The 27,453-nt window shown below is 37.2% G+C and overlaps 1 protein-coding gene across 3 annotated transcripts in view; it reads left to right on the top strand.

Moving 5' to 3' along the window:
* Nucleotides 1-3,723: 3,723 nt before the first annotated feature.
* The window catches only part of SRPK2 (SRSF protein kinase 2), a 60,229-nt gene continuing 36,499 nt past the window's right edge, over nt 3,724-27,453 (top strand). For 2 of the 3 annotated variants that reach the window (XM_057364509.1, XM_057364506.1), the window contains exons 1-4: nt 3,724-3,785; nt 7,215-7,336; nt 21,230-21,381; nt 27,243-27,351. In XM_057364509.1, the coding sequence (XP_057220492.1) occupies nt 7,290-7,336; nt 21,230-21,381; nt 27,243-27,351 (308 nt within the window). In that variant the 5' untranslated portion in view covers nt 3,724-3,785; nt 7,215-7,289. The remainder of the gene's footprint in view (nt 3,786-7,214; nt 7,337-21,229; nt 21,382-27,242; nt 27,352-27,453) is intronic. The other variant, XM_057364507.1, reaches the window with a different exon arrangement.

Below are 27,453 nucleotides of genomic sequence, written 5' to 3'. Positions count from 1 at the left end.
AAGATTTTTATAGATGTTAATTGTGTTGTATTGACTGCTGAGTTCCCTTTCACCACTGTGTACATGTAGCACATGCTGCCTAAATGTTACGCCCACTGGTCCATATTTTTAAATTAATTTTTTTTGAAAATCTGAATGACAGTTCATGAGAAGTGCTGAAGAGTAAGATTTTACTCAGCCAGAGCCATTTGCAATTTTGTAGGCAAGTGGCRTGACTTTGGATTTAGGGTACGTGTAAGTTGTGTGACTGTGGACTGCAGTTTCCTCCCTCTGCAAGAAGGAAGAAGGAAAATCCTCATAAAAATACAGTTTGTTCTGTTTTGCTAGACTCTTTTTCTCACAGAATTCAAGGTTATCTTTAGCCTGTTTTTTATACAGACTGTTCTACAGTGTTGTTACAAAGAGCCTCCTTTCTTAATCAGCCCATTGACTGTCAGGCCCTGCCAGTGATGCTCAGTTTTATTTAAAAAGAGCTGCTTTCATTTTGGAGAGAGTGTAATATTTTGGCAAGTGACTTACACTCTGGGCATTGTTTTGATGTAAGTGTACATTCAGTAACTGTACCCATGTCCAGAAAATGCAATGATCCTCTTTCTTATGAGAACATTTTTTTTCATCTCAAGTATAAAATGTTTGAGTCTGAATTGGATGCCGTCACATTACATTTTTCTGCTACAGCRCTTTCTCTCCCTCATACTGTAATTTAAGAGGCCAGAGAATCCATAATATGAGCAGTAGGTCCTTCAGAAGCACTCAGCTTTTTATGTTCAAAGGTGGCATCTCCAYTTTTCTGCGGAAGCTCGCTGGTTGTGCTGATAAGGCTGCCATTATCTGTGGTGCTGTGACTTTACTGTGTGAGTAGAGGTGTGGTGCCAAGGCTTCATGGGCACTCCTGGGAGCAGTGAGCGAGCATCCCTTGCTGTGTCTTTGTAGTGCACCCCAGGCYGGCTGTGCCTGGGGAAGCTGTGCCTAGAGAAGGCTGTGCTCATCATGTGAACCTGCTTAGGCACTTCTCACTCTTACCATGCTCTCCCCAAATTCCTGGGACCAGTGCTGAAGTGTGGAGATCTCACCCTGCAGAAAGCTGGTAGATGTGCTGGGCAGGAGGACATAGAGTTGTGCCCGGGGTCCTGGAGGCCAGCCTGGGGAGAGGTCTGCCTGTACTGAACATTGAGGTTTTATTCTCGAGCAGCTGACACTGAGGAAATGCTGAAAGGCACCTCCTGGAGAAATGGAGATGAACTCAAATCTGGGAACATTTATTTGAAGATTGCTGCATTGTATGTGCGGAAGGATCATTCTTAGAACTACACATAACTGCTTTGTCCATCATCTGGMTGGATACGGAGTTATCAAGAGAGTGGAAAAACTTGAAGTTTATTTGGAAAAACTTGGCAGTGCAAACTGTTAAAATTACAGAATATCTCATGCTTTTATTAGATCAAATTACTTTAAAAAAGTTAACGTGTCTTTGGGCTTAGAGCCTTTTTCTCAGCTCTAACAATAACCAACTTACTATCAGTCCTATTGAACCACTCTGAGCCTGAATACTAGCCTGCTTTTCATTCCCAGTATTACTAAAAGATTGTTGCTGTTCTTATTTTTAGGCCTTTACAGTTTTAACACCACCATGGTACACTTGTAGGTGAAAGCTGAGTCCTGTTAAAAATGCTGAGTGACATTATGTAGCATTCTGATGTTTGACTGTCCTTTTGAAGTTTTCATAAAATGTTTCTTTATCCTACCATTTATAATAACTTGTCCTTTTTACATTGCCTAATCATTTGCAATGTTTCCAAATTATTGTAGGTTAGGTGTGAAGTGTGAAAGAGAGAACTGTTTAAGAGCTGTTTGTGTTACAAGTTAGATTTAGGTCTTTTTGAAGTATGGCCTATCATGGCAGAAGAGCGTGCCCATACGCTTTCAGTGTGGATTAGACCCTGTATTCAGACATGTGTTGATTTAACTACAGGCCCTATCCTGGGAGAATTGAGGGCAGATTCTGCTGTTTCGAAAGCAGACTTCCAAAACTGTCACTTGCTGTTCTATTCATACACTCTTGCAGCAGTAGTTTTTGAACTTTCCTGTCCTTTTTGCATGTTTATTTTAGGAGGCTGGTTCTGCAAAACATGGCCTCCTTTGGTTTGAACTGGTTATTGAGCTGTAAAAATGGGACCTGAAAGAGTGTATTTCTAAGAAAATACATTTTTAAGTTACTTGCTATTTTAGTTGGGTTTTTTTCATTATTTTGATTTAGAAGAAAAATATGGAAGRACACATCGTACATGTTTCACATTCTCTTTTTGACCTTAAACACTGAACTTCTTGCAGAGGAGTTTGTCCAATCTTTGTAGTCACTGGTGCAGCAACATAGTTAATGATGCAATCATTGCATACCCTTTTAATTTGATTTACAGTAATTTTTAGCTTGTAGAAGATGAATTTACTGGCGTTATATAAACTCATGCAGTTTATTTTAGAGTAAAAAATGATTTTRTGAAGTTTTCAGTTGGGCAAATGATTGTGGGTCATTTTTGCATAGTTCCTAATTGTTATTTGACCTGAGGTAGAAGAAGAAAGCAAGCAGAAGAACAGTTACTTTATTTTCAGCCATAGGCTAAACGAAACTAGTGTGTATTAAATACTTGTGCTTTTCAGGTAGATTGCTTAGTAAATCTGGGGGGTTTAACAAGGTTTTAGCAGTTCAGGCAGTGTGTTCATTTTTAGAACTGATCTTTTCTAGCAGTGAATTAATTCCCACTAGTGAATTTCTTCCAGTGTCTTTCAAAGAGCAATGCAATTTAAGCTGGGAAACCAAAATGTCAAGTGTATTGCAGACATTGTTGAGATTTCTCTTAAATCTATATCCATAAACCTTTTTTAGGCATGGAATSGTATGCTTGGTTGCAGAACTGTCAGAAGCTGAGAAAAACCAAAATACAGCAAGTCATTTTGTGGATGTTGCCACATCAGTATTCTCTTCTGTATTAAAAAAAAAAAAAAAATCGCTTTGCAGGTCCTACCCCTTCACTTGTTTCTGTCCTGGTGCCTCCACTGGCAATKGACACAGCAGTCTGCAGCTGCCTTTCCCATGTATCCTGGTTCTCATTTTCTCTATAAAGAATTAAAAAAAAAAACCAGCTCTGAAAGCACTAATTAAACAACAGTAAGTAGAACATAGGAAGTAACAGTGCAACAAGAAAGTTATATTTTCCAATGTTTCTACCTTGACCTAAAGAGCCATTCCTGTACAAACATGCAGCCTGACTGCTGCATTTGAGTTTGAAAACCCTTCCTAAGCCAGATATAAATACAGAATTAATAAGTAATCTAAAGAAATTGAAAGCTTTGCATTTTCCTCAAACCTGTTTTCATACAATTTTCTGTGTGTCTTAAAGGACATCTGGAATAATGTCTCATGGTATGGTTCCTAAGGTTCTCATCTCCCATATTTGCATGACCCTGGAATCTTAGATTTGTTTTGTAAGGAGCAAATAATATTGTTTTATTTCAGTGTGGAGTTGACATATGTATTGCACTGCACATTGATTGCAGTGCAAATTATTGCCATATTTTTAAAAAATTGAAACAGCAGTTTTGCTCACACAATTTCTGGTTCTTGAGAATTCCCTCAACCTGAGCAAAATTTTATTACAAAATTGTGTAATCTAGAGAATCAATATGATTATCTTTTGCTTTCATTGTATCTGACAGAGCTGTGCTAAAATACGCCTGGAGCTTACAGATTGTGTGGTGGCTGTGTGTCAAATCTGTTTTTTGAAAAGGTAAAAAAACTCTCAAAATTATGTATGTTTTGAAGCATCTGTTGGTGTTATGTTGTCCTTTGCTTTTATATGTGTGTATTCTAGGTGTTTTCATTTCATTGCAGTACGCAGAGTGAAACTACATTCTGGTCCTTCCTTTACATCAGGGTTGAGGGTTTTAAGAACCATGTTTTGCAAATTACTTTTTTGTATGCCCTTAACCAACCTATACTTTGCAAATAGGGAGAGGGAATGCTTAATTTTTGTCTACTRACATTTTGTGAGGAAGATTGTGGTTTACTTTTGTGGGAATAATGTATCACTTAACTGAGCACTAAACACTTACCAGAGCTAAATGCTTGAAATAAATAGTGAAAAAAGGAGAGGCAGAGGTTGAAGGGGCAAAGCAATGTAAGGTTTTTTTGCTTCTCAACTAAAATAAAATCCTTGTGCCTACACTCCTCTTGCTGTGGTCTCCACTCTTGAACCAAAAGCCTTTCTTTTAGTGGAGRCCATGGTTCCTGCAGGTCCAGTCCCTGTTCAAAACCAGGCAAGAAAACATGAGCCTAGTCACATTTCTGATGTCTCTGTTTTCCTTTAATTGATCTAAACACTTTGCAGAGAAAATTTACAGGAAATAAATGAATGTATCTTCCTGTTTATATCGTATGATTTTTTCTGCTCTTGCTGAGCTGGGTCAACTGAAGGCTCTGTCTCTGTATCTGCTGGAGAAGCTGGRCTGAACAAAGCCTTTAAGATCAGCAGGGAAATATTCCTTCACCTGTCTTTGTCCTAGATTTGTATTTTACTCTATGGATTGAAAAAAAAAAACCAAACCCGAGCAAAAACCAAGTATCCACAGGGCTTAAAACCCACTTTCTGATAATGGTTTTGCTTCTGGTCATTGATGATTAGGCAATATAATTTAAAACCATTTCAACCCCAKGTAATTGTGTGTTAGTACATAAGGTAGTGTGGTGCTTTTTCCAGTGGGACCTGACAGTAAAAAAAAAAAAAAAATTCAAGTCAGAGTAAACTTACTGAAGTCTACCATTAAATTTAAGTGCAAATTAGTGTTTTATATTTAAAAGGCAGTTTTCATTTTAGGATTAATTCCTATTCATTTAGTTGTATTTTTTACAGTGATCTTTATTACCCTTTTGTCTGGTAAATTTTAAAATTCCCACATTACAAATGTATACATTGTTCATTTGCAGTGGAAAGTACACCTTTTGTGGAAGGTACAGCTGAGAACGCTTTTGAATGTCAGACTGTGTGAACAAATATYACTCTGGTACTGGAATTCTCATTTGCACAAAGAAGCAGCTGCTTTCGAACTAGAATCGGTTCATTATTCATTTTTATGGATCCCAATGATTCATAAAGATTTTTAACTTTTTATTTAATGRTAGACATAGGTAAATAACAGCTATCTCTGAGAATAGCAATTTGTACAGAAATAGCTGAAGGGAAGAATTACTTTTCTATGTTATTTGATTAAACTGCAGCTTGCTACAATTTTGTAGGGTCTTTATTTGAAAATATTCCAATCACCTGAAAAATAGTACATAACATTATGAAATCCAGGTCTCTTCRTAGTTGTAATAATGAAATGAAAATAAAATATACTACACTGCAAAACGTAATAAAATATTCAATATATTGCCTTGCTACAAACATGTGGAAGGCTTCTACTAAGATATAAATTGCCTGAAGAAACTRCTGTCTTTGCTAGACTGCCAAGCTGAAATCTGCTTTGAGCTTGGAGCTGTCTGGCTTACACTCATTCTGGGCTTCTGCAAATAGCTAACAGTGAAGCCCAAGCAGCTCATTTTAAAATTGTTCTCAATTATCTTTACCTGTTGTTACTAGGATATTATTAGTGCAGCTGTTTTCAGAGAAGTGTAGTTTTTCTGTTCAAAACTTAATTTTGTGACATGTTTGGTTSATTTTGTTCGTATTCTAAGAATGTAAAAAGTTGTCACTAGGATTTAAGTAGCMCTGTCTCTGAGTTGTAATAATCATCCCATTAAAAACCCAAATTTATTTTCAATAAAGTTTATTCATTCATTAATACGGCACTCATTCATTTGAAATTAAATACATATTTTTACTACGTTAGTTCCCTAGCATGTGAATTGCCCCTTTTTTTCTGCCGTTGTTGCAGACAGTTAAAGTCAACTAGGTTTCTAAGTTCTACTTTCTAGTCTCCTCACCTCTTTAAATTAGGTAGGTACATTTTATCTTCCTGGCATATGGCTTCAGAAATGCAGTTATAAACACTGTTCTCTTTTAATTGAACCTGTACTGCCTGCTATTTCATATTGATACTTTCTTCCTGTCAGTGACAATTAATTCATCTTTAAACTTGAATTTCTATGGATGTGGTGACTATTTTGAAGTCCCAGGTTATATTATGAATTGCATATGTTATTTTCAAGAGAGATGACATATGAGTAGTATCTTGGAGCCAGAGATAAAATTATTTTAGAGAATATGTTTTCTCTGCATTCTTTGGTAAAGCATGTGTTTTGTGGGGCTGTCCAATGTTARCTAMAGCAGAGTGGGAGTCTTAGTGTATKACTTTGGTAAATATTTTTAATTTCAGGTCTCTTTACAATTCTAGAATCCAATTTATTTAAAATTCATGAGATACATAATTATTTTTATGTAAAATGATATTTTAAAAGGAAATGTCATTTCCTTTTAGAGCTACTGATTAATCTACTTCTATTTAAAGATCTAATAACTCATACCATAATCACACTCTCRTTAGAAAATAATTAGACAGTTCTGGGGAGTCGCAGTTATATGAACTAGTCATAAACCTAGGATATTAAAAACAAACAACCAATCAAATCTTTGTTTCCAGAAGATACAAAGAAACTTATTTTGATTGTGTGATGGAAGAATATGCATTTCATCTTTTTTCATTTTTATCTTGGTTGATCTTGGTTAAAAAAACTACATCAGGCCCAGTTTACTGTACTCATACCAGCATTTTGGATGTCAAAATGGCAAATGAAATTCAGCCTAGATAAATGCTGAAGCAATGCATGCTATGATATATAATGATAATTTTTCATACAAAATAAAGGATTCTGAGTTGATAGTCATTATTTAGGGAACTACTCTTGAAATAGATGTTTCATAAAAGTATCAGCTTTGTGTTCAGTAGTGATAAAAAGAGTCAAATACATGCTTAGAAACAAAGGAGGAGACAACATGGTAGAAAATGTCATTATACCAAAATATACATCTCCACACATTGCCTATAGAATATTGCGTACGAGAGTACAACATAACAGGGTTCAGSGAAGAGTGAAAGGTAGGATCTTGAATTGTAGAGCAGCTTTCCTGTGAGGAAAGACAGAATTGAGTAGGACTCTTCAAGGCTGACAAACAGATGGCAGAGGGTGTTCAGTAGATGTCTCTAAAATTGTGTGCCAGGGAGAAGGTGACTGCAGAATGAATGTTCGCAGGCTTTCAGGACAAGAATCAGAGGATATCAGTTGAAGCTACGAGATGGCAGATGCACAACAAACACGAGGTGATGATCTTCTGGAAAAGGTGTAAGTATGCCCTTGAATTTTGTGCCATGCTATATGAGACCAATATTAGRAGCTTCCATTTGCTCAAAATGAAACTGGATAGATTTGTGGAGTAAACATCAGGTGGGAGTTACTTAACACACAGGAATCCCATCTGGTGGCCTCTGAGCTGCCATTTGGTGGAGACCACAGAATTGGGAGAAAGGATACCTCTGTGCTTAGTTTGCTCTTACGCATTTCCTTKGACATCTGCATGTAGCTGCTTTTCTAAATATAGGTGTTTGGTCCRTGTGGATCTTTAAACTGTCCTAGAATAGCCTTTCTGATATTGCTGTGTTCAAGTTCCTGGGTGTGCTGCTTTTTCGTGGGATTTCTGCCTTCAAGATAATTCATTCCAGTTAATGTTTGCAACTTTAAAGTATTTTATTTGGAAGAAAGGCTATATTGGTGAGAAAGAGGATAAGGCTTGATTCTAGTAATAAATTTTGGGTATTTCTTTATGGTATAGGGAAGAATTAGCTACTTGAAGTAAAAGATTAGGTTTCTGATTGTGCAGATCAAGGATTTGGATCGGCCTTTCAATCTTCCTCAGGCAGTCTACCTGCAGAGAATATGTGTAGCCACTATGTCTTCCACTGTCATATTTCTAGTAAGAAATTCTTCCAGACAAAAAATATGGCTGAAAATCAGTAGTTCTTTTCAAGTTGTGATATCTTTGAAAAAGTTTTCTGAGAAAGTCTTAAGAGAGGTGAGGGAAATTACGCTTAGTTTTTTCCTTCTATATGAAAGTCTCTGCAACATTTACTTCCCCTTTCAATAGGCTTGAAAGGTGTTTTGTATTATGTCATTTTACAGTAAGCTGCCTAATAAAGTTGTTTTGGTATTGAAAATGTATTGTGGGCATCATCCAGCGGCTTGTTTGCTGTTTAGAATGTATGCACTGACTTCATGCCTGGTGCTGAAAGCTGGGTATCAGCACGGGTTGGTTGCCCATGAGAGAGGTGGTGGAGTCTCCATCCTTGGAGATGTTCCAAGCAAGCCATTGGACGTGGTTCTGGACAGCTGACTCTACGTGGTTTGGCTGGAGCAGCAAGGGTGTTGGATCAAAAGATCTCCAAAGSTGCCCCCTATGACTGTGGGCACACWCARCTCGTATTCAKAGGAGAAAACCAGCACCAACCCCCCACTGGAATTGTGCGGCAGTGTTTTTATGGCAATATTTTTACAGGAARATGTTTTAAAGGGGGAGGGGGGAAAGAAGAGAGACAAGTCATCCTGTTAAAAGAAGGGGAATAGTAAAGGTTAGGTTGACTTTGCTTTGTTTCAGATTGTGTTACAAAAAACAGCCTTCATACTCTTATATCATGCCTTTTTGAGAGTAATGGTCTTAAAGGAATAAATTATCTTCTAGTTTCTTCACAAGACAATTGAKGAAYACATGATTTTATTTACTTACCAAGWAYGGAGCTCAYCTTTTTGATTGAAAACAAGGAGAAAGGAATATACTGAATTCCACATATGTATGCTATGCTTTTGAGGCATAATATACTTTAAAATGTCTGATAGAAGCAGTGTGAAAATACTTAAAGCTGCTTCAGCCAGTCTGGAGGCCTCCAGTAAAATCTTAAATGTTGTATATATGTTCTCTGTTGCATATTATATAAATATTACTTAAGCTCATTTCCTGCTTACATGGAACCTATGTTGGCAGTAGAAAYCGGGTCCAGTTTCCATGGCAACACGGTGGCACTGGGAGAAAGGCTGATGCTGTGCTGTGGTTGGTATTTTTATGCAAGGGAAGAGATGCAGACCTACATTTTTAGGCAGGAAATGTATTTCAAGGCACAAAAACATTTAGCAATTTTTATAAATTTGTTGGAAAAGTAAATACATCTAACAACAGGAATTGAAACCTATTGTTTGCTGTTTGCAATAGAAAATTATTTTTTAGTTTTATCGAACATTACAGAAAGCCACTTAAATATATACGTGATTATAGCTGCTGTATTTATAGGGAAATGGYAAGGAGACTTATGTACTGAGGACAAAGGAGGTTTTGTACTGAGGCAAAACAGGGACAAAATAGACTGAGGCTTAGTCTTCTGGCATTTTCGTTTTAGTTTTCACCTTCTGAACTTTTAAAATCATTTTCCCAAAGGTCTTTGAGGACTTAAATAAAAATGTTTTGCTTTCTTTTTATGGCAGTCCTGTCACTCTGGTTTTCTTTATTATTTCTGGATTTCCAAAAGATRATCCTTGTTTGTTTCAAGCTTCTGTTATCCTTCAGTGGTACTTAGTTCTAGGAGTTGTTAAAGGGTTTCTTGAGCCTGCTGTTTTGATGTGACTAGGGTGAAGCTTTGCTCATCTTGACTATTGAGTGGGTGGTTGAGTCACCAACCCTGGAGGTGTTTAAAAACATGTGTAGATGTGGCACTTAGGGGCATGAGTTAGTGGTGGACTGACAGTGCTGGGTTAATGTTTAGGCTTGATGACCTTAAAGGTCTTTTCTAACCTAAATGATTCTGTGATCTCTTTGCATTTCTGTATTCCTCCTACGCACAAAGTACTTGCCCCACCTCGGTGGAGTGGGATGTTCTGAGAAGTCAAACCTTCAGAGAAGATGAACCGAACTGGAAGCAGTATTCTTTAGAAGTGTGAAGGGCTCTGTTCATCCCAATGAATCATCATCTTTCTTTCCCAACCCTGGCACTATACAGTTAGTCTGTGTCTGATGTTGCCTAGCAACAATTCATCAAATGTCTAAAGGGAGCTGATTTACCCTAGCTGGKACTCCTGTAGAAATCTAAGTAGATAAAATGTTCATGGAGGAATATTAGCCTCTTCCTATGTCTGGCACCCACACTATCAATCAGGATTAAGCTYGAAGGCATTTTACAGCTGTCCAAGGCTTGGCTGCCTTGTCATGCTGATGATTTAGGGATGTCTCATTTTATGGTGGAGTATCTCCATCCCATCCTGCAATCAGCCTGTGCTTCAGCTATCATGTTTTCAGAGGTTTAGCAGATCAAACCTCTCGGTGATAGCCTGTGTGCACAGCRGATCTGACTGCATATATATATTTTCATTCAGGAGGAGAAAACCAAGTTTGTCTCTGCAGTCACTATGGTACATACGGAGAGATGAGCATTCTATRTTTCCAGTTCTTCTTAGCCTTGTCTCCTGAAACACAGTGGTTCAACTCAGCATTTCCTTCAGCTGTTTTTCTGTTCATTATTTCTGAGAGTCTACATAGTTTGAAGACTTCWGTGAGGCTTGTCAGATTACTGAGCCAGTGACAGAGAAGACTTTAGYGGCCTTTGACACTATCTCAGTGAAAGTCATGGCAGTGGCACATCACAAACATGTGTTGTGTCATAGTCTTAGCACCAGTCAGATCAGAAGCTTTGTCACCAACATAACACCTTAACATTTACCTTTTCATCYGCAGTAAGCTTGCTGTGTTCCTTGGACCTCAGTTTCTGCTTGTAAAATGTCATGTGTTTGAAGTCATGCTATCTGTCTTTTAATGCCATTAGAACTCAGTACTGCAGGGTTTCTGGGTTTTTTTGTGCCATGTTAATTATCCTGGTAATTTGATTTTTGAATCCTGGAATAGTAAAGTAGTTCAGTTTTTCAGACAGCTCTGTGTGATGATCAACTGCAGCAGACACCATTGTCCTTCCCTGAGAAACCCTGAGGTAAAGTTACCCCTGGAAGAGAAGTGAACTGTAGGCTGTAGCCTCATAGAAGTACTAGTTTCTGTCTACTTCCTGTTGTAAATTCKGGRCTCAGTTTACAAGATGAACTTCTKTTCRTGAACTGTAGRATTTTCTGACCTGGTAGAGGAAGCTTCTGTCACAGCGTTCTGGTAGCAAAACACAGGRTAAGGAGAGATCTCACTCTCGGAGGCGGGTGCCTCTTGAACAGTTCCATCTTCTCTCCAAGGGAGACAGTTCATCTGGGATATCACGACAGCTGGGATTCCTTGAATGCTTTTCCACCATGGATGAGACTCTCTTGCTGTTGGAGATAGGAATATTCCAATAAGTGAGTCATCCAGCATCCATGCTGTGAGGTAAAGCATGCCAGGGCTGGGATGAGTCAGATGGTCTGATAACCCTTTTTCTCAGACTTGCTGACACAAAATAGATTCTGAAAATCTCAACAGGAATTGTCACAGTATTTAGTATCCAAAACTGCCTCATCCAAGCCAGCTGGACGGTGCTCGGTAGTACTGGGGTGACTGTCCCGAAATGGCTGCTTGCTTGTTGAAGATCCAGTCAAGTGAAAGGTCTTTCTCTTTAAAGCTTGCAAGCTTTAAAAAGTAATGGAAAGTTCCCRAATTGTCTCTACAGCCTCCAAGACAAATGGTTGATGGGAATAAGAGATGGAAAGACATTTCCCTGGAAACAACTGGAGGGTTGAAGGGCACATGGAGGAGTCTTACAGACTGAGAAYGACAACCTCTTCATTGAGGAAATAGGACAGGAGAGCATACTAAATGCAATGGCTTTTGGAAACAACATTTGCATAAAATTAAAAAAATATGCCATGTTCTATAAGGTTGTTGGGCAAAAGTAAGTTTGCCTTAAAAAGTATGAAAAGTGACCTAAAAAAAAAATCAGAGATCTAGGCACTTAAAAAAGGATGCTTTTTAACCCAAGGAGCTTAAGTAACTGTTTTCTTGAGATCAGTTTATCAAAGTTATCCAAATAAAAAGTGTTTTCATGTGTCTGAAGAGTATTAATTGTTAATGTCTATGAAGACCGGAAGACAGAAGGCTTAAGTAAATGGTCATGAAGCTAAAACCAGCTGCTTGTTATTTATCTGTATTTGGGTGAGAATGGGTTTTTGTGAAAGATATATCTGTGATATTTCCATTTGCTTGGTTTTGACTGCAGCTGGACTTGGCAGTCTTTTTGTTGCTTTTATTTATTTTTYGTTTGGAAAATAAATGCTTAAATTAACATGAATAAGCAATAAACAGAGGAACTCAAAGCAGACATTTCATATATTGTGCTTGCGGCCACATATACCCAAATGGAAGATTATAACTGACTACTGAACACTAGCAAAAAAAAGCTTTTGAATGATAGGCATCTTTGCAACTTACGTCTAATAATTAAGTTTAAAAGTTTTGAGTTAATTGTTTAGCTTGCTTTCTGCAGTTTCACTGATACTGCAGTGCAAGCTGGGTACTTTCATAAAATGCTAGTAGGAATTGTGAAGAGATTTATTAAAACTCTTGTTTTATAGAGAAAATGCTAATGGAATTTAAAGTTTGGGAGAGGAGTTGTGTTTTTTGAAGGATTGAGTCCTTTAAGTCTTTATTTTTAAAGAAAGCCTGTTAGAAAAGGACTTATGACTGTTGATATAAAGAGTTCATGTAAAATGTTTGTTTCAGCTTCTTGAMAGCAAGGTTAAGGAGAAGAAGTTTGGTATCAATAGAGTTCCAGCTGRTGCATTCGGAATTTATYGCTGCAGCRAATGTTTGTATTTGCTGCAGACAGAGAGGTTCTTCTAATTGCTGACTTAGTCATGCAACCTTGTTCCTCCAGGCTGTTTTYCTCACATGCCAGTTATGTCCCTCAGAGTTTGTCTAATCTAGAATACCTGTCGGCTCACCCTTTTCTCACCCTGAAGGATTGAGTTCCCAGACATAATCCAGAGCACGATGCATTTGCACTTACCAGGATGATTGGGTCTTCTAAATATTAACTAAACATGGRCATGAAAAATGCATTTGTGCACTGAGATGATCACATGAAGTCAGGATTACATTTTACAAGGGTGCTTTTGGGGTCAGAAACAAAGGCAAGAGGTACTCTGCTGCTTGACTGCATTTGATATTAAGTGATGGGTTACAGTTTCACTCTCCCTGTGAAATCTTTTCTGCTAGGCTGCTAAATAGGTAAAAGTGGTGTGAAACGCTGCATTTGTTGGTTTACTTCAGCTCGTTTTGCTTCATTTATCTTCAGTTATCTTCATATGGTTTCTAACATACCAATGGGATGTATACTTCCTTGACAGAGTTATTGTATTGTTATAAAGACTTAAACCCATATTTTGTAATTTACCTATGAATTCATATTTTAGTCCATGTTTGACCTCAAAGGGTCAGTTACCTGAGTGGTTTTGGTGCCAAATCTGGTTACATCTGCTAATTTCTCCAGAGTCAGTTAGGGTTGTTGGAGGGCAGAGGGTTCTTCTTCTCCCTCTCCTTCAAAACTTGTAAATTTGTTGCTAGTGGCAACTGTAGGACACTGAAGCAACAACAGCATGTTTTCTGAATATATCTTATTAATAAAAAGACTAGAGACAGTATAATTTAACATGCCAAAGAGAAAGGCAGAAATTAAATACTACATTACATGCCAAAAAGAGAGTCAAAAATTAATTTCCATTTATACATTTGTGAATCATTGTGTTAAAAGTAATCCACTGCACGGCCGTAGTGAGAGGAAGAAAAAGTGAAAACACTGGCCATTTCTGTCACCATCTGCCAGTGTTTTCTGCCAGGTCATCTTATCAGTCAGAAGTGGAGGTTCCTGCACACAGGTAGAGGAAGAAGATGTGCAGTGTGAGAAGTGACTCTTGTGGCAAGCGTATTTGAAGACGGTGAAGCTTCAGGTTTTGCTTATGAGACTAACGTTTTTTAACTATTTTTTTATCACTGCATTGGAGTGGTATTCCATATCTGATGTACTTCTGGGGAAGGTTTCATTCTGACATGTTAGGGTGCATGTATAAGAAACTGTATTCTCCAATGATCAGCTACTATGAAATGATCAGAAATGGCATGAAGTGAGTGAAGGGAGGTTTAGGTTGATATTGGGAAAAAGTTCTTCACCCAGAAGGTGATTGGGCGCTGGAACACCAGGGAAGTGGTTAGAGCATCAAGCCTGACAGAGATAAGCATTTGGACAAAACACATTATATGATTTCTGGGGCTGTCTTCTGCAGGGCCAGGAGCTGCATTTGCTGGTTGGTCGCTTCCAACTCAAGGTCTTCTATGATTTTAACATTCTCAGCCTTTATAATACTTTACTGGTGACTAGAAATTCAGATAAGGTGCAAACTGGTGACATTTATCTACATATTTGCTTTTTGTATTGGCAGGTGGGTGTGTATTTTTTTTATTAGCTGTTGACTTTTTTCCCTTTTCAAGTCTGTAACGGATGACTTGTCTGGAAAAYACAACTCTGCAAGAAAAGCAGTGTTTCAGGAAGGAAATATATAACCTTGGCAAGTTCAATTAAGCTTGAGGCTTTCTAGACAGATTTGGCTTCTGGTTTACTGTCTTAAAAACATTTTAACAGAATTGCTTGTATTTGAGAACGAAACTTCATTTGGAACTAACTTTCAGACCTTGAAACCAGTTACATCTGGGAACTTAGTGTTAACTGTGTCAGAGAAAGGCCTTAAGACCGGCCTCCTAAACCTGGCAGACTTTACTGCTCCATCCTAGATGTGATTTGATGTAGTGGTWGGCTGCTGCTGGGTCCCCTCAGCTCTGCCTGTGGCGATGTGCTCTTCCTCTGATGCTGGGCTGGGTGGTGGCRTGGCAAAACTGCAGTACTTGCTGCGTGAAATGGCATTTATTTATAGTGGCTGTTGTTTTGAACGGAAGAAGGCAGTGTTCCTTGGCATTTCACTTGGACTTTGAGTGTGCATTCAAGCCCAAGGTGGCCTCCAGAAGGCTACTAAGCAAGATGGGAATGAAAAATTCATTTTGTGTTGTTATTTGAGCTTACAAAAGCTACCATGTCTCAGCCTGCTCTGTTTCAGGAGGGATTTTTGCTGGTGCTTCTGTTAATGTTTGATGGTGGATGGTATCTTCAAAGGAATGTTAACAGTCCCAGGAGGAATGAATGATAGCTTTGTTTGATGGTGACCAGATGTAGAAACTGTTTCATGCTTGTGACATACCAGCACCCTCTCTTTTTATGCATAAATTTTCTACATTTGGAGATTGTAGTACAACACAAATGGTACTTTCATGTAAAGCAGAGTTGTCCCTGGAAGTCCACATCAACAATTTCTAGGAATTAGCTAAAAACAGATCTCCTTATGACCCATTTCCTTCTAGATTTATAGACTTTGTTTCTGAAAACAGTAAGATGACTTCTGGCATAATTAATGATTAAATTACAAATAATTCATCATAACTATTAAAATTAGAAATTATTCTGAATTATAATCCACCTAAAATCTTACTTGAAATATGCAACATCATTTTGTTCCTTGAGCGATAACTTCAGAGCTGTTTTGATCTCTCTTGTGTTTTTTGTTGTTTGTTTTATGYGTGTGGATTTATTTAGAAAGCCTCCATTTAAGGCTGCCTCCGGTTCAAAGAGCTCACTGTTACAAGGCACCTGTCTAATTAAGCTAAATTTGCATTTGGGAAAAAGAGCAGGCAAGAATTCAGTTCATAAAGCAGACACCATTTGAACAAATGAGAAAGAAATCCAAATAGCTGAATCTTTAAGCAATTAACAACAGCTGGAAGAAATTYGTGTATAGAGATTTCAGACTTTTAACTCTACAGCACCTCAAGAGCTGGGGAGCATGAAAGGTTTTGCCTTCCAGAGCTGGAGAGAAGCATAGCTGGAGCCCCTTCCAGATGGACCCACACCCACTAGTAGATTTTGTAAAGCTCCCATCTCTTAGGAGGCTTACAGCATAATTCTTCTGATGTTCACCCTCCCCCTTGCTTCCTCTTTCTACCTCTTCAAATTGAAATTCCCTGAAGAGTGTCTGTGGACATGTCAGCAGGTTTATAACATGGTTAGAATATAGTTTATTCTGTATTTTATTTTATTAGCTATATGAATAAGTCATTTAACCTAATTTTAATTGCATTTTCTATAGCAAAAAAAGGGTCTTTGTGTCCATCTGAAAATCTTAAGGGAATTTTTGTTTTCCCCTCAGATTGAGGTAGTTCTTAGCATAATCTGACCAATTTCTGTCTCTCAATTTTTTCTTTCCTTTGACAGAATCTTTTTCCTTCTGAGACAATGCTTTCCTAAACGTAGGAGAATCAGGTGCAGGTTTTAGCTAATTTCGAAGTAAAGCTCTGTTTATCTAGAAGTAGTCACCATATGTGCAGTGTGGTGTTCACAGGGAAGGACTTGGCTGGTGTCTGCCTGTTCCATGTGGGAACGTGAGGATTTCCTTAGCAGTCCTGCTTGCAAGACATTCTTGTCCATTACTTCTTAATAGAAACATATTTTTGTGTATGAGGGTTTCGGATAAATAGGCCTTAAGTCTGTTTTGGTTTTTAGTAATGGAAATAACTAATTTTTTATGGAAAACAGAGCAATATATGAAGATTGAGTGACTGCACGAGGACAGACCCAAGGTGCAGCTACGTTCCTTCTGGCCAGGAGGAATTGCCTGAGCAGGAGTGCTGAATTCTGTTCCACATCCAGTGGTCTCAGTCTGCTGGGCTTCACGAGTCAAAGGCAGTCCTGGGTTAGCCATCCGTTGGTTTTTCTTCCATAAATTTTTTTAGAGCCCTATTTGAACTTAACTAACTTCTCCTACCCATGACATGTGAGGAAAAAAAAGTTGGCTTTCGTTTTTTTAACATCATACTGCACGAGTATTTTTTTCATTGGTTTTTCTGTCAGCTTGGCTCAGTTTSTGTGGGATGAGGCAGTGGACAGCCATTTCCTATTTGCTTTCTCTGAATCAGAGAAAGATTTTGTAGCTCTGCTGTCTTGTTTTCTTGGCTGAAGAGTTCTGCTATGTTCACATGCTTCCCTTATCGAAGGCATTTGGTGATTGTAATCACTCTCACTGCTCTTATTTTACCTTTTCCAGAACAGAAGAATAGCAAATGACCCCACAACATCAACAACACCAAAAAAATGAATGGTTTTTCCTGGATTTCTCATAGTATAATTTTCTCAGCATTTTCAGGTTTGAATGTTATGGAAATTGCTTTTACTATTGGCTGTTACCCAGTGGGAGCATGRAGCAACATGTCCATGAGGGAGAACAGTAAAATTAAGTTGTCAGAAATGTTGTGTTTCATAACAGTGGGCAGTTGATTTTTTGTTAGACTCCATGCAGGGTTTTGACGTATTTTGCTTCAAGTTCACTGTAGAGGAGAAATACTTCAGCTTTTGTCTTTCACTAAGTATTCCCTCTAAGAGGAGTTTAAAAATAGGATTTAATTGTATTTTGATTGGAATTTGCTGTAAATTAATTTTTGTCCATGAAGAAGGCAGTAATTAAAAGATAAAAAATGCTGGCTAGTGTTTGCTAATTGTTTGTAGTGTTTCTTTCAATAGAATTACAAGGTTTGTTATTGTAGCCTGTGGAGATGGTCAGTTCTCTGCATACCTGCTGACTGAATACAGAGAGTCTAGAAATGATGGGTCATCTTCTGTTAATTAAGTGTTTATGCTTGGATGGTGATGAGCAACTTAATAGTGGTAGACCACAGAGTACCACTGATTACTTCAGAAAAAAGAAAAACAGCTTTAATATTTATCTCTGCATGAGTTAGCTAACGCATGTCATTACATAGCATTTTAGGAATAAGGAAGTGTAATAACTTGAAATAATGGTTGTTGAAWAGCTTTTATGTTATAATATTATTTGACAATTATATTTCTGAAAAGGAAGTGGAGATTATGGACGTATTTGTATGGACTCACAGCTTTCTAAATGGTTGGAATTTTTAATGCCAGTGATGTTTTAAAGTCTACTCAAAAGAAAAAAAATAATTTACATTTTAGGAGACTATATTAAAAAAGATGAAATCTAAACTGAATAGAGTGTATATTCATGCCATAAATCACAAAGCTCATCATAGCTCATCTTTGCAATTCAGTAAAAGGGCTATCAAGAAATAGCAAAACTGGAGTTCTYTCCTTGATGTCCTTCTTAACTCTGTGAAACTATGTATTGGCAGAAGAGCAAGATTGGGGATGCCAGGATGAGTTACTCAACCTGTAGGCAGAATTTAAGCCGTCAAGTGAAGTGTTGAAGACTTGATCTGTACATATTACCCTAGAAAAGTAAAAGTGAACAAAGCCAAAGAATAATAAGAATCTCTTGCTTAGAATTTAAAATGGAGGAAAAAATTGCAAAAAATAATTAGCAGTGAGACTGATGTAACTCAGCATGTTTCTTTCCYTCCTTCATCTTTTTGCACTAATATTTGATTGCTCCAAAAGGTGCAAGTAAAGCTAAATGGACAAATCAAAGATATTCCTCAATTTAAAGCCATGTTTTGTTATTTGCAGATAAAAATCATAAATAACTTCAGAAGGAAGTACGGTAATATCTTTCCTTCCTGATGTCTTTAAAGGAMAGTAAGAAAACACTGCTGAATATAWAAATAAACTGGGATTGAAGACAGGAAAAATAACCCTTTTCAAACCAAAATCAAATACAGTAGCTTGAGAAGGACTTGGAAGCAGAYCTATTTCTGTTGGAATAAATTTAGCTGCTAATTTTTTTTTTTTTAAATTGTGTGTTGATCACTTCTGTGTCTCTCTCGGAGATTCATGGTATTACTTAATATTTATTTGAAAGTGAGTGACAAAGTGTGTGAACCTCAATTCCTGAAATGGTTCTGTTTCTCTTGAAAATATTACTTTTGCCTTGTGAAGAAATAGAACAAGTAGTCGATATCTTAAAAAACCAAATCAGCACAATTCARTGAATTTTTGAACTTGCACCCCTGTATTGTATTTGCCTACCATACCGTGGGCTCTTCTGTGGTTGTAGCATTTCATGTGACCAAATAGTATCATGGAAACTCCTGGTCGGAACAAAGCAGGGTGATGGTAACATCCAGAATAAAGGAGTGCAGGCACTGCTGGATGTGCCTGAGCTCGTGGCATGCTGCTTTCAGATATATTGATGGAAGTGCAGGTTGTTTCACTGTGCCTTCTTCATCTTGCTTGTGGCATCATTTAGGCTGAAGAAGACTTCTAAGGCMATSAAGTCCAACCATGAKTTTTCAGTTTTGAAGTATTCACAGATCCTGATCTGTGTATCCAGAACAGTCTTGTGCCCAGCAAATGACGTTTCAGGGTTTGTAATGTAGTTCTTTGTACGATTGTTTGTTGAATTAAAGCTTTCAGATCAGGTGTGGGAGCTGTCAGCTTGCTGACACCATGAAACCAGGAGGGCCAGTAATCGAGTTTGTAATAAGGTTAGCTGGTCAGAGAATGTGCTGCATCTTCCATTTTYAGTTTACTTTCCTCTCGGCAAACAGATAAAGACATCTGTTGGGAGCCAAAAATGAAAGGGGGAGGCAAACAACCAACATAATTTAAGTAGGAGCACATGCAAATATATTTATTGTTTATCCTACAAATTGATCCCTTCTTTCTCTTTTATTCTGCCTAAGGTTTCATCTGGTTAAAAATAACATAAATTTATTTACTTTATTAGATTTCTCATCATAACTTAAATMATCTATAAATCACTTCAAAATACTCCTTTTTTGAATCTGACCATTAATTGACTGCAGAATTTTATTCTCTGAAAGRGGTAGCAGGCAGATAAATTTGGTATGCCATGCAGCTTGCAGTGATGTGCTTTGAAGCAAATAATAGCAGCTGCTGTGGTGGTGGTGAATGTTGCCAGTGGAATTTGTTTCTGACCAACAGTGTTCTCTTTGATACCAAATGCTCTGTCTGTCTGTCTTGAACAATTGCAGTATGTATAAACAAAAGGGAGAAATTATGAGGAAGGGGACTTTGAAGTGGGATAAACAAGTACCGTTTTTACTCATGATCGAGGAAGTATCTGGATCTTAATTCTAGGTGCTGAAACATCAAATTATGGATTTCTGTTATTTTATCACATGAAGGACAAAGTACTGTTAATATGGTGATTTTTACATGTATTAAATCCGAAATAGATATAAATATAAGTTATAGGAGGTTTTGATGGCACAAATGCTTTWATTTACTTTGCAAATACATTTGGCAAGTATGTATTTTTTATTTGGAGAAAGTATGAATGCGAGAATTTACAGCATCAACAGCTTGTTGGGAAAGGCTTTTTTATTTGTATGACAAAGAGGTACACTTCAGCCCTGGATTWAAGTCTTGAAAATACTCAGTTTTGAAATGTGAGTAGCATAGGTGTACCAAGTACAGCTTTCCTGGGAACAGGATATAAAATATACTTCAGTGTGGTTGTTTTTTTTTGGTTTTTTTTTTCCTTTAGATTGGAGCTACAAGATAAAAAATATCCAATCTCTTGCTTTGTGGTGTTGGGCTTTGGTGATTTTGTTTAATTTAACTTTAATTAAATGATGCAATAAGTAATAATTATTTAATAAATTACTTAGTTATTTAATATTAATTAAAGCATGTGATATGTGTTCTGAGAGAGCATCATAGACTACCTAGGAAGACCAGTTTTTTTCTCTTGCTGTCTAATASCTGTTTTCAGTGTTCTGTATAATGGTACAGCTTTCCATGGTGTTGGCAGCAGCTGCAGATAAGTGCATTAAGATTTGGGTCAGTGTCTCTGGAAGATTGTTTCTTGCTGTGTATTAATGAGATCTTCCCTACTTTAGCTAGCAGGCAGGAGCTTTTGAATAACTTGATATTCTTTGAAAAATATTTCTTCTCAGTTGTGCTCAAGAAGATGGGTCTAATGTCTCATTTGCCTGTCAGGAATTTCAAAAGCTTGTCTCTATCTGATTATATACTTTATGGGTGTTTTGCAAGCTCTTTAGCTCTYGGTTTGCTCAGGTTCCTCTCTGTCCACGCCTCCCTAGTGTGGCAAAGRGGATATGAAAGGTGACAGTGAGAACATGAGACGCTTCACTGGTTTTTCATTTTTCATTTCCCACGTTGTTTCATCCCCCCTGAAGAGCTGGGCTGCCCCKGTGAGGAGGCTCTTTACTAAGTGTGCTCTCTCTTCCATTTTCAGGCCAGAGCCTCAGCAGAAAGCTCCCTCTGCACCTCCGCCTCCACCCCCGCCCCCGCCTCCGCCCCTGCCGGAGCCCGCCCCCCCTGAGCCCGAGGAGGAGATTTTAGGCTCCGACGATGAGGAGCAAGAGGATCCCGCAGATTACTGTAAAGGTGTGTGCACTTCACCGGTGCTGGGGASGGTAAACACTCTCATGCAAGTCTTACTAGTGGTTCTTAAAGGATTTTAAAGAGCTGATCTTTAATTATGGAATTTACTTACGCAAGAATTAGGAGCAACTCTTCATTTCAGGTCCTGACGCAAAATTGCCTTCAGCTTTAATTTTTCACTTAGCCATAGCTTATTTATACATTTTTCAATAAATACACAAGTACTGCTTCCCTGTACTCTTCCTGATGTCCTAGTTATAAGAATAGAGAATAAACTTCCCTTGATTGATGTGAGTTGTAAGAGAAACAAAAATATCCAAACCCTCTCACACTCCAAAGGATTCTAAAATGACTTGGTAACTTTAACAACGTTACCTACATTTATTTTTTAAACTGTATCCTTTTTTTCCTTTCTTCTCTCACCTGCACTAGGYTAAGATGTTACATGTTTCTTTTCCAAGTGGTGTCTTTCACAGCCCTCAGCATTGTTTGAGGCTCTCTGCGTCTTCATTTTAACTCAGTTTCCTTAGTTTTTGTATTTGTTATATTCAGTTTTTAAATATTGTCAAATGTTTAAAAGCATGACTGTGGTACAACAGTGTCAATAGTTAATTTTAATGTCACTGCTCAAGTTGCWGGTCTATTCCTGTGAGGGTAGAATGTACACTATATTTACATGAAAAGTGATAAATAACAGTTGAATCAGCTCTGGGTTATTTGTTGTAGATTTCAAGAATACTAATATACTTAAATCAGGGTTGTATCAGTTCAGATTAATGGTTTTGAATAGCCAAAAAGCACTCTATGCACACTGATTTTACCTGGTATTCTGTATTCCTCATACCAAGAAATACTTCTTGAGTCAATATGATAATGTCTTCTTAATCAGAAGTTTCTGTATAAGCCTGGAAATGTGCTATTTTAAGAATTCCCCTTCCTAGCCTGGAACAAGTGTTTTGTATTTTCAGATTTAACAATGGAAAGCAACTATTTCATTTTGGTGTAAGAAAATTTTACTAGTGTATTCTATTTCAAATGTATGAGTAGCTTACAAATGTCAATAGTGAAAGCCAAACAGTAAACTCCAACTAAATGTTGAAGTCTGCAGCAGGGAAAAGAAAAACATGTTGCTAAATCATGCTCAGRTATTTTGTTTTGGTTTTTTATTATTTGTGTTAGAACACATTTATTCTTTAAGGTAATTCTTTTGGTGTCTCTAACATCTTCCATCAGAGAATAAGGTTTTGTTTAAACATCTGTTTACTTGTAAACATCTGTATTTCCTTGAGATTAAGCATTTCAAAGCTCTCACTTAATTATTTCMTGAAGTAAGGGCTGCTTTTAATTTCAAGCAATCCATTGTTGTCTGTTTTCCAGTATCTCTTGCAAAATGTCACCATCTGCAGAAGCTAGATCACAAAACAAACAAAAAATAGTCTTAAGTTGAGAGCCTGCTTATGAGTTATCTGTTTAACTAAAACAGATCAGTAGTGAGATCTGTAAACTTTTAAAAATAACTACATGTTACACTTAGAATACTTGCAGACTTCCTAAAAAATTGAACAGAACTTCTGTATGCATAAAGATTCTGAATTCTTCTGATCCTGAGGCTTTGAATTTTTGAGAGTATATTCAAGACTGTTCAAGCTTTGGTTCTTTTGGATGTCATAATCATTAATTCTTTCTACAAGAGTAGTGCTCTTGTTGCTCCAGTAGAAGATKTAGCTATTTTCTGACTCTAATTTCCTGTAAGACTGAGCAGTCCATTTCCTTCTTTCAGTCTGCTGGCATGGAACTGAGGGGAAGGTCATCATAAGGATCTGAATTCCATGACCACATTGGGATTTGTTTATGTATTTTATATTCAGTATAGGGAATGAATAAGTTATTTGGTAAAGAACTCCAGGAATGGTTTTTAGATACATTTTCCATTTTCTGGAGAGATGTTTTATTAGTTTGAATATCTTTATCTGTTTTAGATAGCCTAATTTGTATTTACAGGGTGGAAGACAGGTTTCAAAATGATCATTTATTACTGAAGTGTCTCTTTTATTCCTAATTTTGTCTTTGAAATCGCAGTCTTCCAGCAGTTTTGACTGAGGCACAGAGCATATTTCATCTCTTCTCAATCCCAATCTGCAATTTCATGGGAGGGAAATTTTGATGACAAGTATATAATTAATTTTTTTCAGGAACTAAACATATGACCTGTTAACTGTACTTCCTGTTGAGTATTTTTGTTACTAGTTTTATTTTTAAGGGTTTGTTACTGTGTGCTGGGCTTGCATCTTGACCACATTACATGATAGTTAGTAAATAGTCCTGGTAGTATTTTTTAATGAGAAAATTGAATCAGTTTGTATTAGCACCTGATGTGAAAGAKACTGACAGCCATCTGTGAAAAGCAGGCTAACTTGTGTTCCCTGGGGGCTTCCTCCAGGGCCTGTTAAATCTGTGACATTGCTTCTGTTTGTGTCACTGAATTTGCATAAAATGCTTTTCAAATATTTATTTGTTTAAGGAATGGAAATATCAAAAGTCCAACTGCATGATTTTTCAAGGGATACTTAGTGAAACTAGTTTTTCTTCTTTGGAAAACCTTGAAACACTTGAAGGTTTTTTTTCAAGAGTCTGTTGTGTTATGGATGTAATTGGAATTTTTTGCTTCTCTGATCATCTTCTTTGCCCTTTGGAGATGTCTCCCATTCATCCACTTCACAAAGGGAATAATTCCCTATACAAGCATACAGCGAGCCAGCTACAATTACCAATRCATTCAGGAGACGTTCAGCAATAATGATCTCATTTTTCTGACYCTCTTTCTTGCATGCATGTAGCTAGCAAGCTGTCTGTGAGAGACTTCTTTTCTGTGTGTGCCGCAGTGAATGGTACAACAGGGTTGGTTTTTTTTTTTTGTTTTATCAGCAGTGTCACTTATACATTGTGTTTTCAAATGCCAGTATTGTTTTTCCAAAAGCACRTAATTTTTATGAACTTGTTAATTTTGCAGAGATGCATTCTTGTTATTAATACTTAGAAGTACWTTTGGTATCATGGAGAACCTACATGGTTACATTCATCATGGGATGACACCAGTTTTTAAAATACACCTAACTAAGTGGGTTGTTACCTGTTAGTCCACAGTGTATAAATGCMTATATTGCTGATGGATGTGAATAATCAGAGAGTAATGTGTACAGGAATGGTAACAGATTATTATTTCCAAAACTGCTCCTGGTGTGATTTAGGACAGTGGAAAATAYCTTGTGAGATACATGTGCTCATATGCTGTGTATGTTACCACTGCTGGCATCTGTCACATACGCTGGTGTATTGCTATAATTAGTTATGACAGTGGTGTAGGGATCAGAATAACATGATTTTTGCATATATAGTATTGTTATGCTTCCAACACGTAGAATTCAATAAAATAACTTATCAACCCCCAGTTTATTAATTTTGGTGWCTTTGCCTGATTTCCTCTGTATGCTGTTTTCTGTCTGTGATGAGAAGAAACTGTCACAAGTTTTTGATTATTTCTGACCCTTTGAAGCACAAGTATGCCAAAAGCTATGTGCAGAGTCAGACTTAAAAGGCACTTGTTTGTCTAAACTATTTCTAGAAACATATTTTTAKCTGTGATGGTGTATTTCGTGGAAGTCTCTTATATAAATTTTGCAGGTCATCAGGTTTGATTCACTTCACAAATGCAAACCTTTTCAGTAATGGAAAGGTAGAATTCCTGTATGTTCTCTTAACTTTACACTCGCATCTGTGACTTCGTTATCTTATATAGTTTTGTGGAAAAATATTACCAAGTAATTATATTTTTGTTTGTTTGTTTGAAACYAGTCATTAGCTGTCTTAAATAATGATTATATTTATCCAGATTGTTAAGTATCTCCATCAGCTCTTACTAGAAGGATGCTTAAATAGATGAAATAAAACTTTTTTTTTTTTATCAGAGCAGATTCATGTATTTGCGTTTATTCAGCAAAATTTCAATCATAATGAAGCTTCAATAGACTTGGGCTTCATATGTGGCTGCTAGTGTTTCTTTTTGCAGATGTATATATATATATGTATGTATGTGTAGTATCATAGTCAACCCTTATTCTCAGTAAATCCATGTCCCCCCCTTCGCTCCTGGAGAGTAAATCTGGTCAGGTGTTCCAAAAGTGATCTGGTTTTTCCTKTGGAAATAAGGCTTTCCCTCTTGGCAGCGTGTGCATCCTTACTGAGGTTGGCACAACTCAGCAGTGCAAATGAAGGTACCTATTTGCTGCCTGAGTTGTCCTGGCAGCTTTCATGAGCATTTCCTTCCCAGTGATGGGAGGGGTGTGGAGGTCTTCCCCAAGGGTAGGGTCAGCTTATGGCTGAAGCTGTGAGCTGGGAGTGTCTGCTCTTTGCTGAGCTTGCAGTTGCACCTTAGCACTATATCAAAGCTTTGGTTTTTTTACAGTTAGTTAGACATCTCAACATCAAACACAATATATGTCATTTAAGCTTTATCCTTTTCCTGAGTGTGTAATCTTTATAATTCTGTTGCACAGTTGTGTTAAATTTATTAATCTGCTCTGGAAGCATGTGAGAGTTCATAAAAAACTGTTGAACTTCTGTTAAGGCCTGAGATGTTACTAGCAAAACAAGAATAATTATATCCAGATTTGACATCACTGTTCCCACAGATAAAAGGAGATAAGGGAGATGTCCCTGTTTTAAATCCAAGGAATTAAGTTATAAATTCACATTGTTGTTTTAACCAGTTCTAAAAAGATTTTCAGGGGATTCAAAACAGATTAGAGAAAGTAGTCTTGAGGTTTTCCTGATTCTAAATGGAACAGTTAMTATTAGAGGATCCTGCCAAAGGAGAGTTGGGCATGACATTGTGAAGGATCAGAAAGATACAAAGAAGTGATTCCTTGACATCTGCTCATCACCAGTCTGCTGCTGGTGATGTCCTGGAGAGTTGTATGGTGCAGCTTTGTTATTTGTTTGCAATTTAGGCAAAATTGTGGGTGTGGATGTTATTGTTGGTGTGTTAAGGTCTGAATAAAAATCTTGCATGTTCACTGTCTTCCCTGTGTTTGACTAGGAGTAGGAACATCTCCTAAAATACAAAGGAAATAAAAGGCTTCATTTAACTTCCTCCCACCATCTAGAAACGTGAGCTCCAGCTTGTTCTGTCCTGTTGGCCTTTCTGCCTAATGGGGTTGTGGAGAGCCTGTGTAGTGGTGTGAGTTTGGACTGCAGACTTTGGTAATGGCAGAGCAGTTCAGACAAAGTGCAGAGCTGCCTGCTTTTTCTTCTTCCTCCTCACTGTAAAACCCCCAGACATGAGAAAAATGCATTGCTTCTGTGGGTCAGGAGCCAAGTAGGAGACCATCAATAAAGTCTGCATTATTCTTAACATTTTGTCAGGRAGTATTTTATTGCAGCTTTTATTACTAGAAAGCAAATGGGAATTAAAACAATCTCTGTTGAGATTCTACAATCATTCAAAATACATTGACTAGAGAGGCTTCAAATATGATAAAGAAATAATGTAGATCTTTTCTGTACTGTCTGTGGAGTGGAAGATAAGCCTGAGGAAATACAGAACAGATGGTCATATTGCCATAAATAAAAGCCATGACAGAGAAGGGTGAATAAACTCTACAGTAGTTACAGGACATGAGTTTTTTCCCAAGGCCAAGCAAAGCAGAATATTTAACGTTAAAKTTTTCTTTAGATTTCCTATTTACAGGACAAATTTTCTTCTTCTTTGAAGAAGAAAATTTATACTAGAAGAGAGTGACTTGAAAATATGGGAATTATTGTTTGTTTTCTGAATATTCTTTTTCTACTCATTTTTTTCATGAAAGGAGGCTATCATCCAGTGAAAATTGGTGATCTTTTCAATGGCCGATATCATGTTATTAGAAAGTTAGGATGGGGACACTTCTCTACAGTCTGGCTATGCTGGGATATGCAGTAAGAAAACTATTTATTTCYATATACTTTTTTTCTTAATATGTTACTTTATTTTGTTAGCAATAACTTTAAGTGCATGATACTGTTATGTAAATCTTTGTT

The sequence above is a fragment of the Malurus melanocephalus genome, unplaced genomic scaffold (assembly GCF_030028575.1).
Source record: "Malurus melanocephalus ecotype Western Australia unplaced genomic scaffold, MMel_1.1 scaffold_39, whole genome shotgun sequence".
Classification (NCBI taxonomy): Eukaryota; Metazoa; Chordata; class Aves; order Passeriformes; family Maluridae; genus Malurus; species Malurus melanocephalus.
Note: the sequence above shows the minus strand (reverse complement) of the source record. Positions and strands in the feature narration are given on the sequence as shown.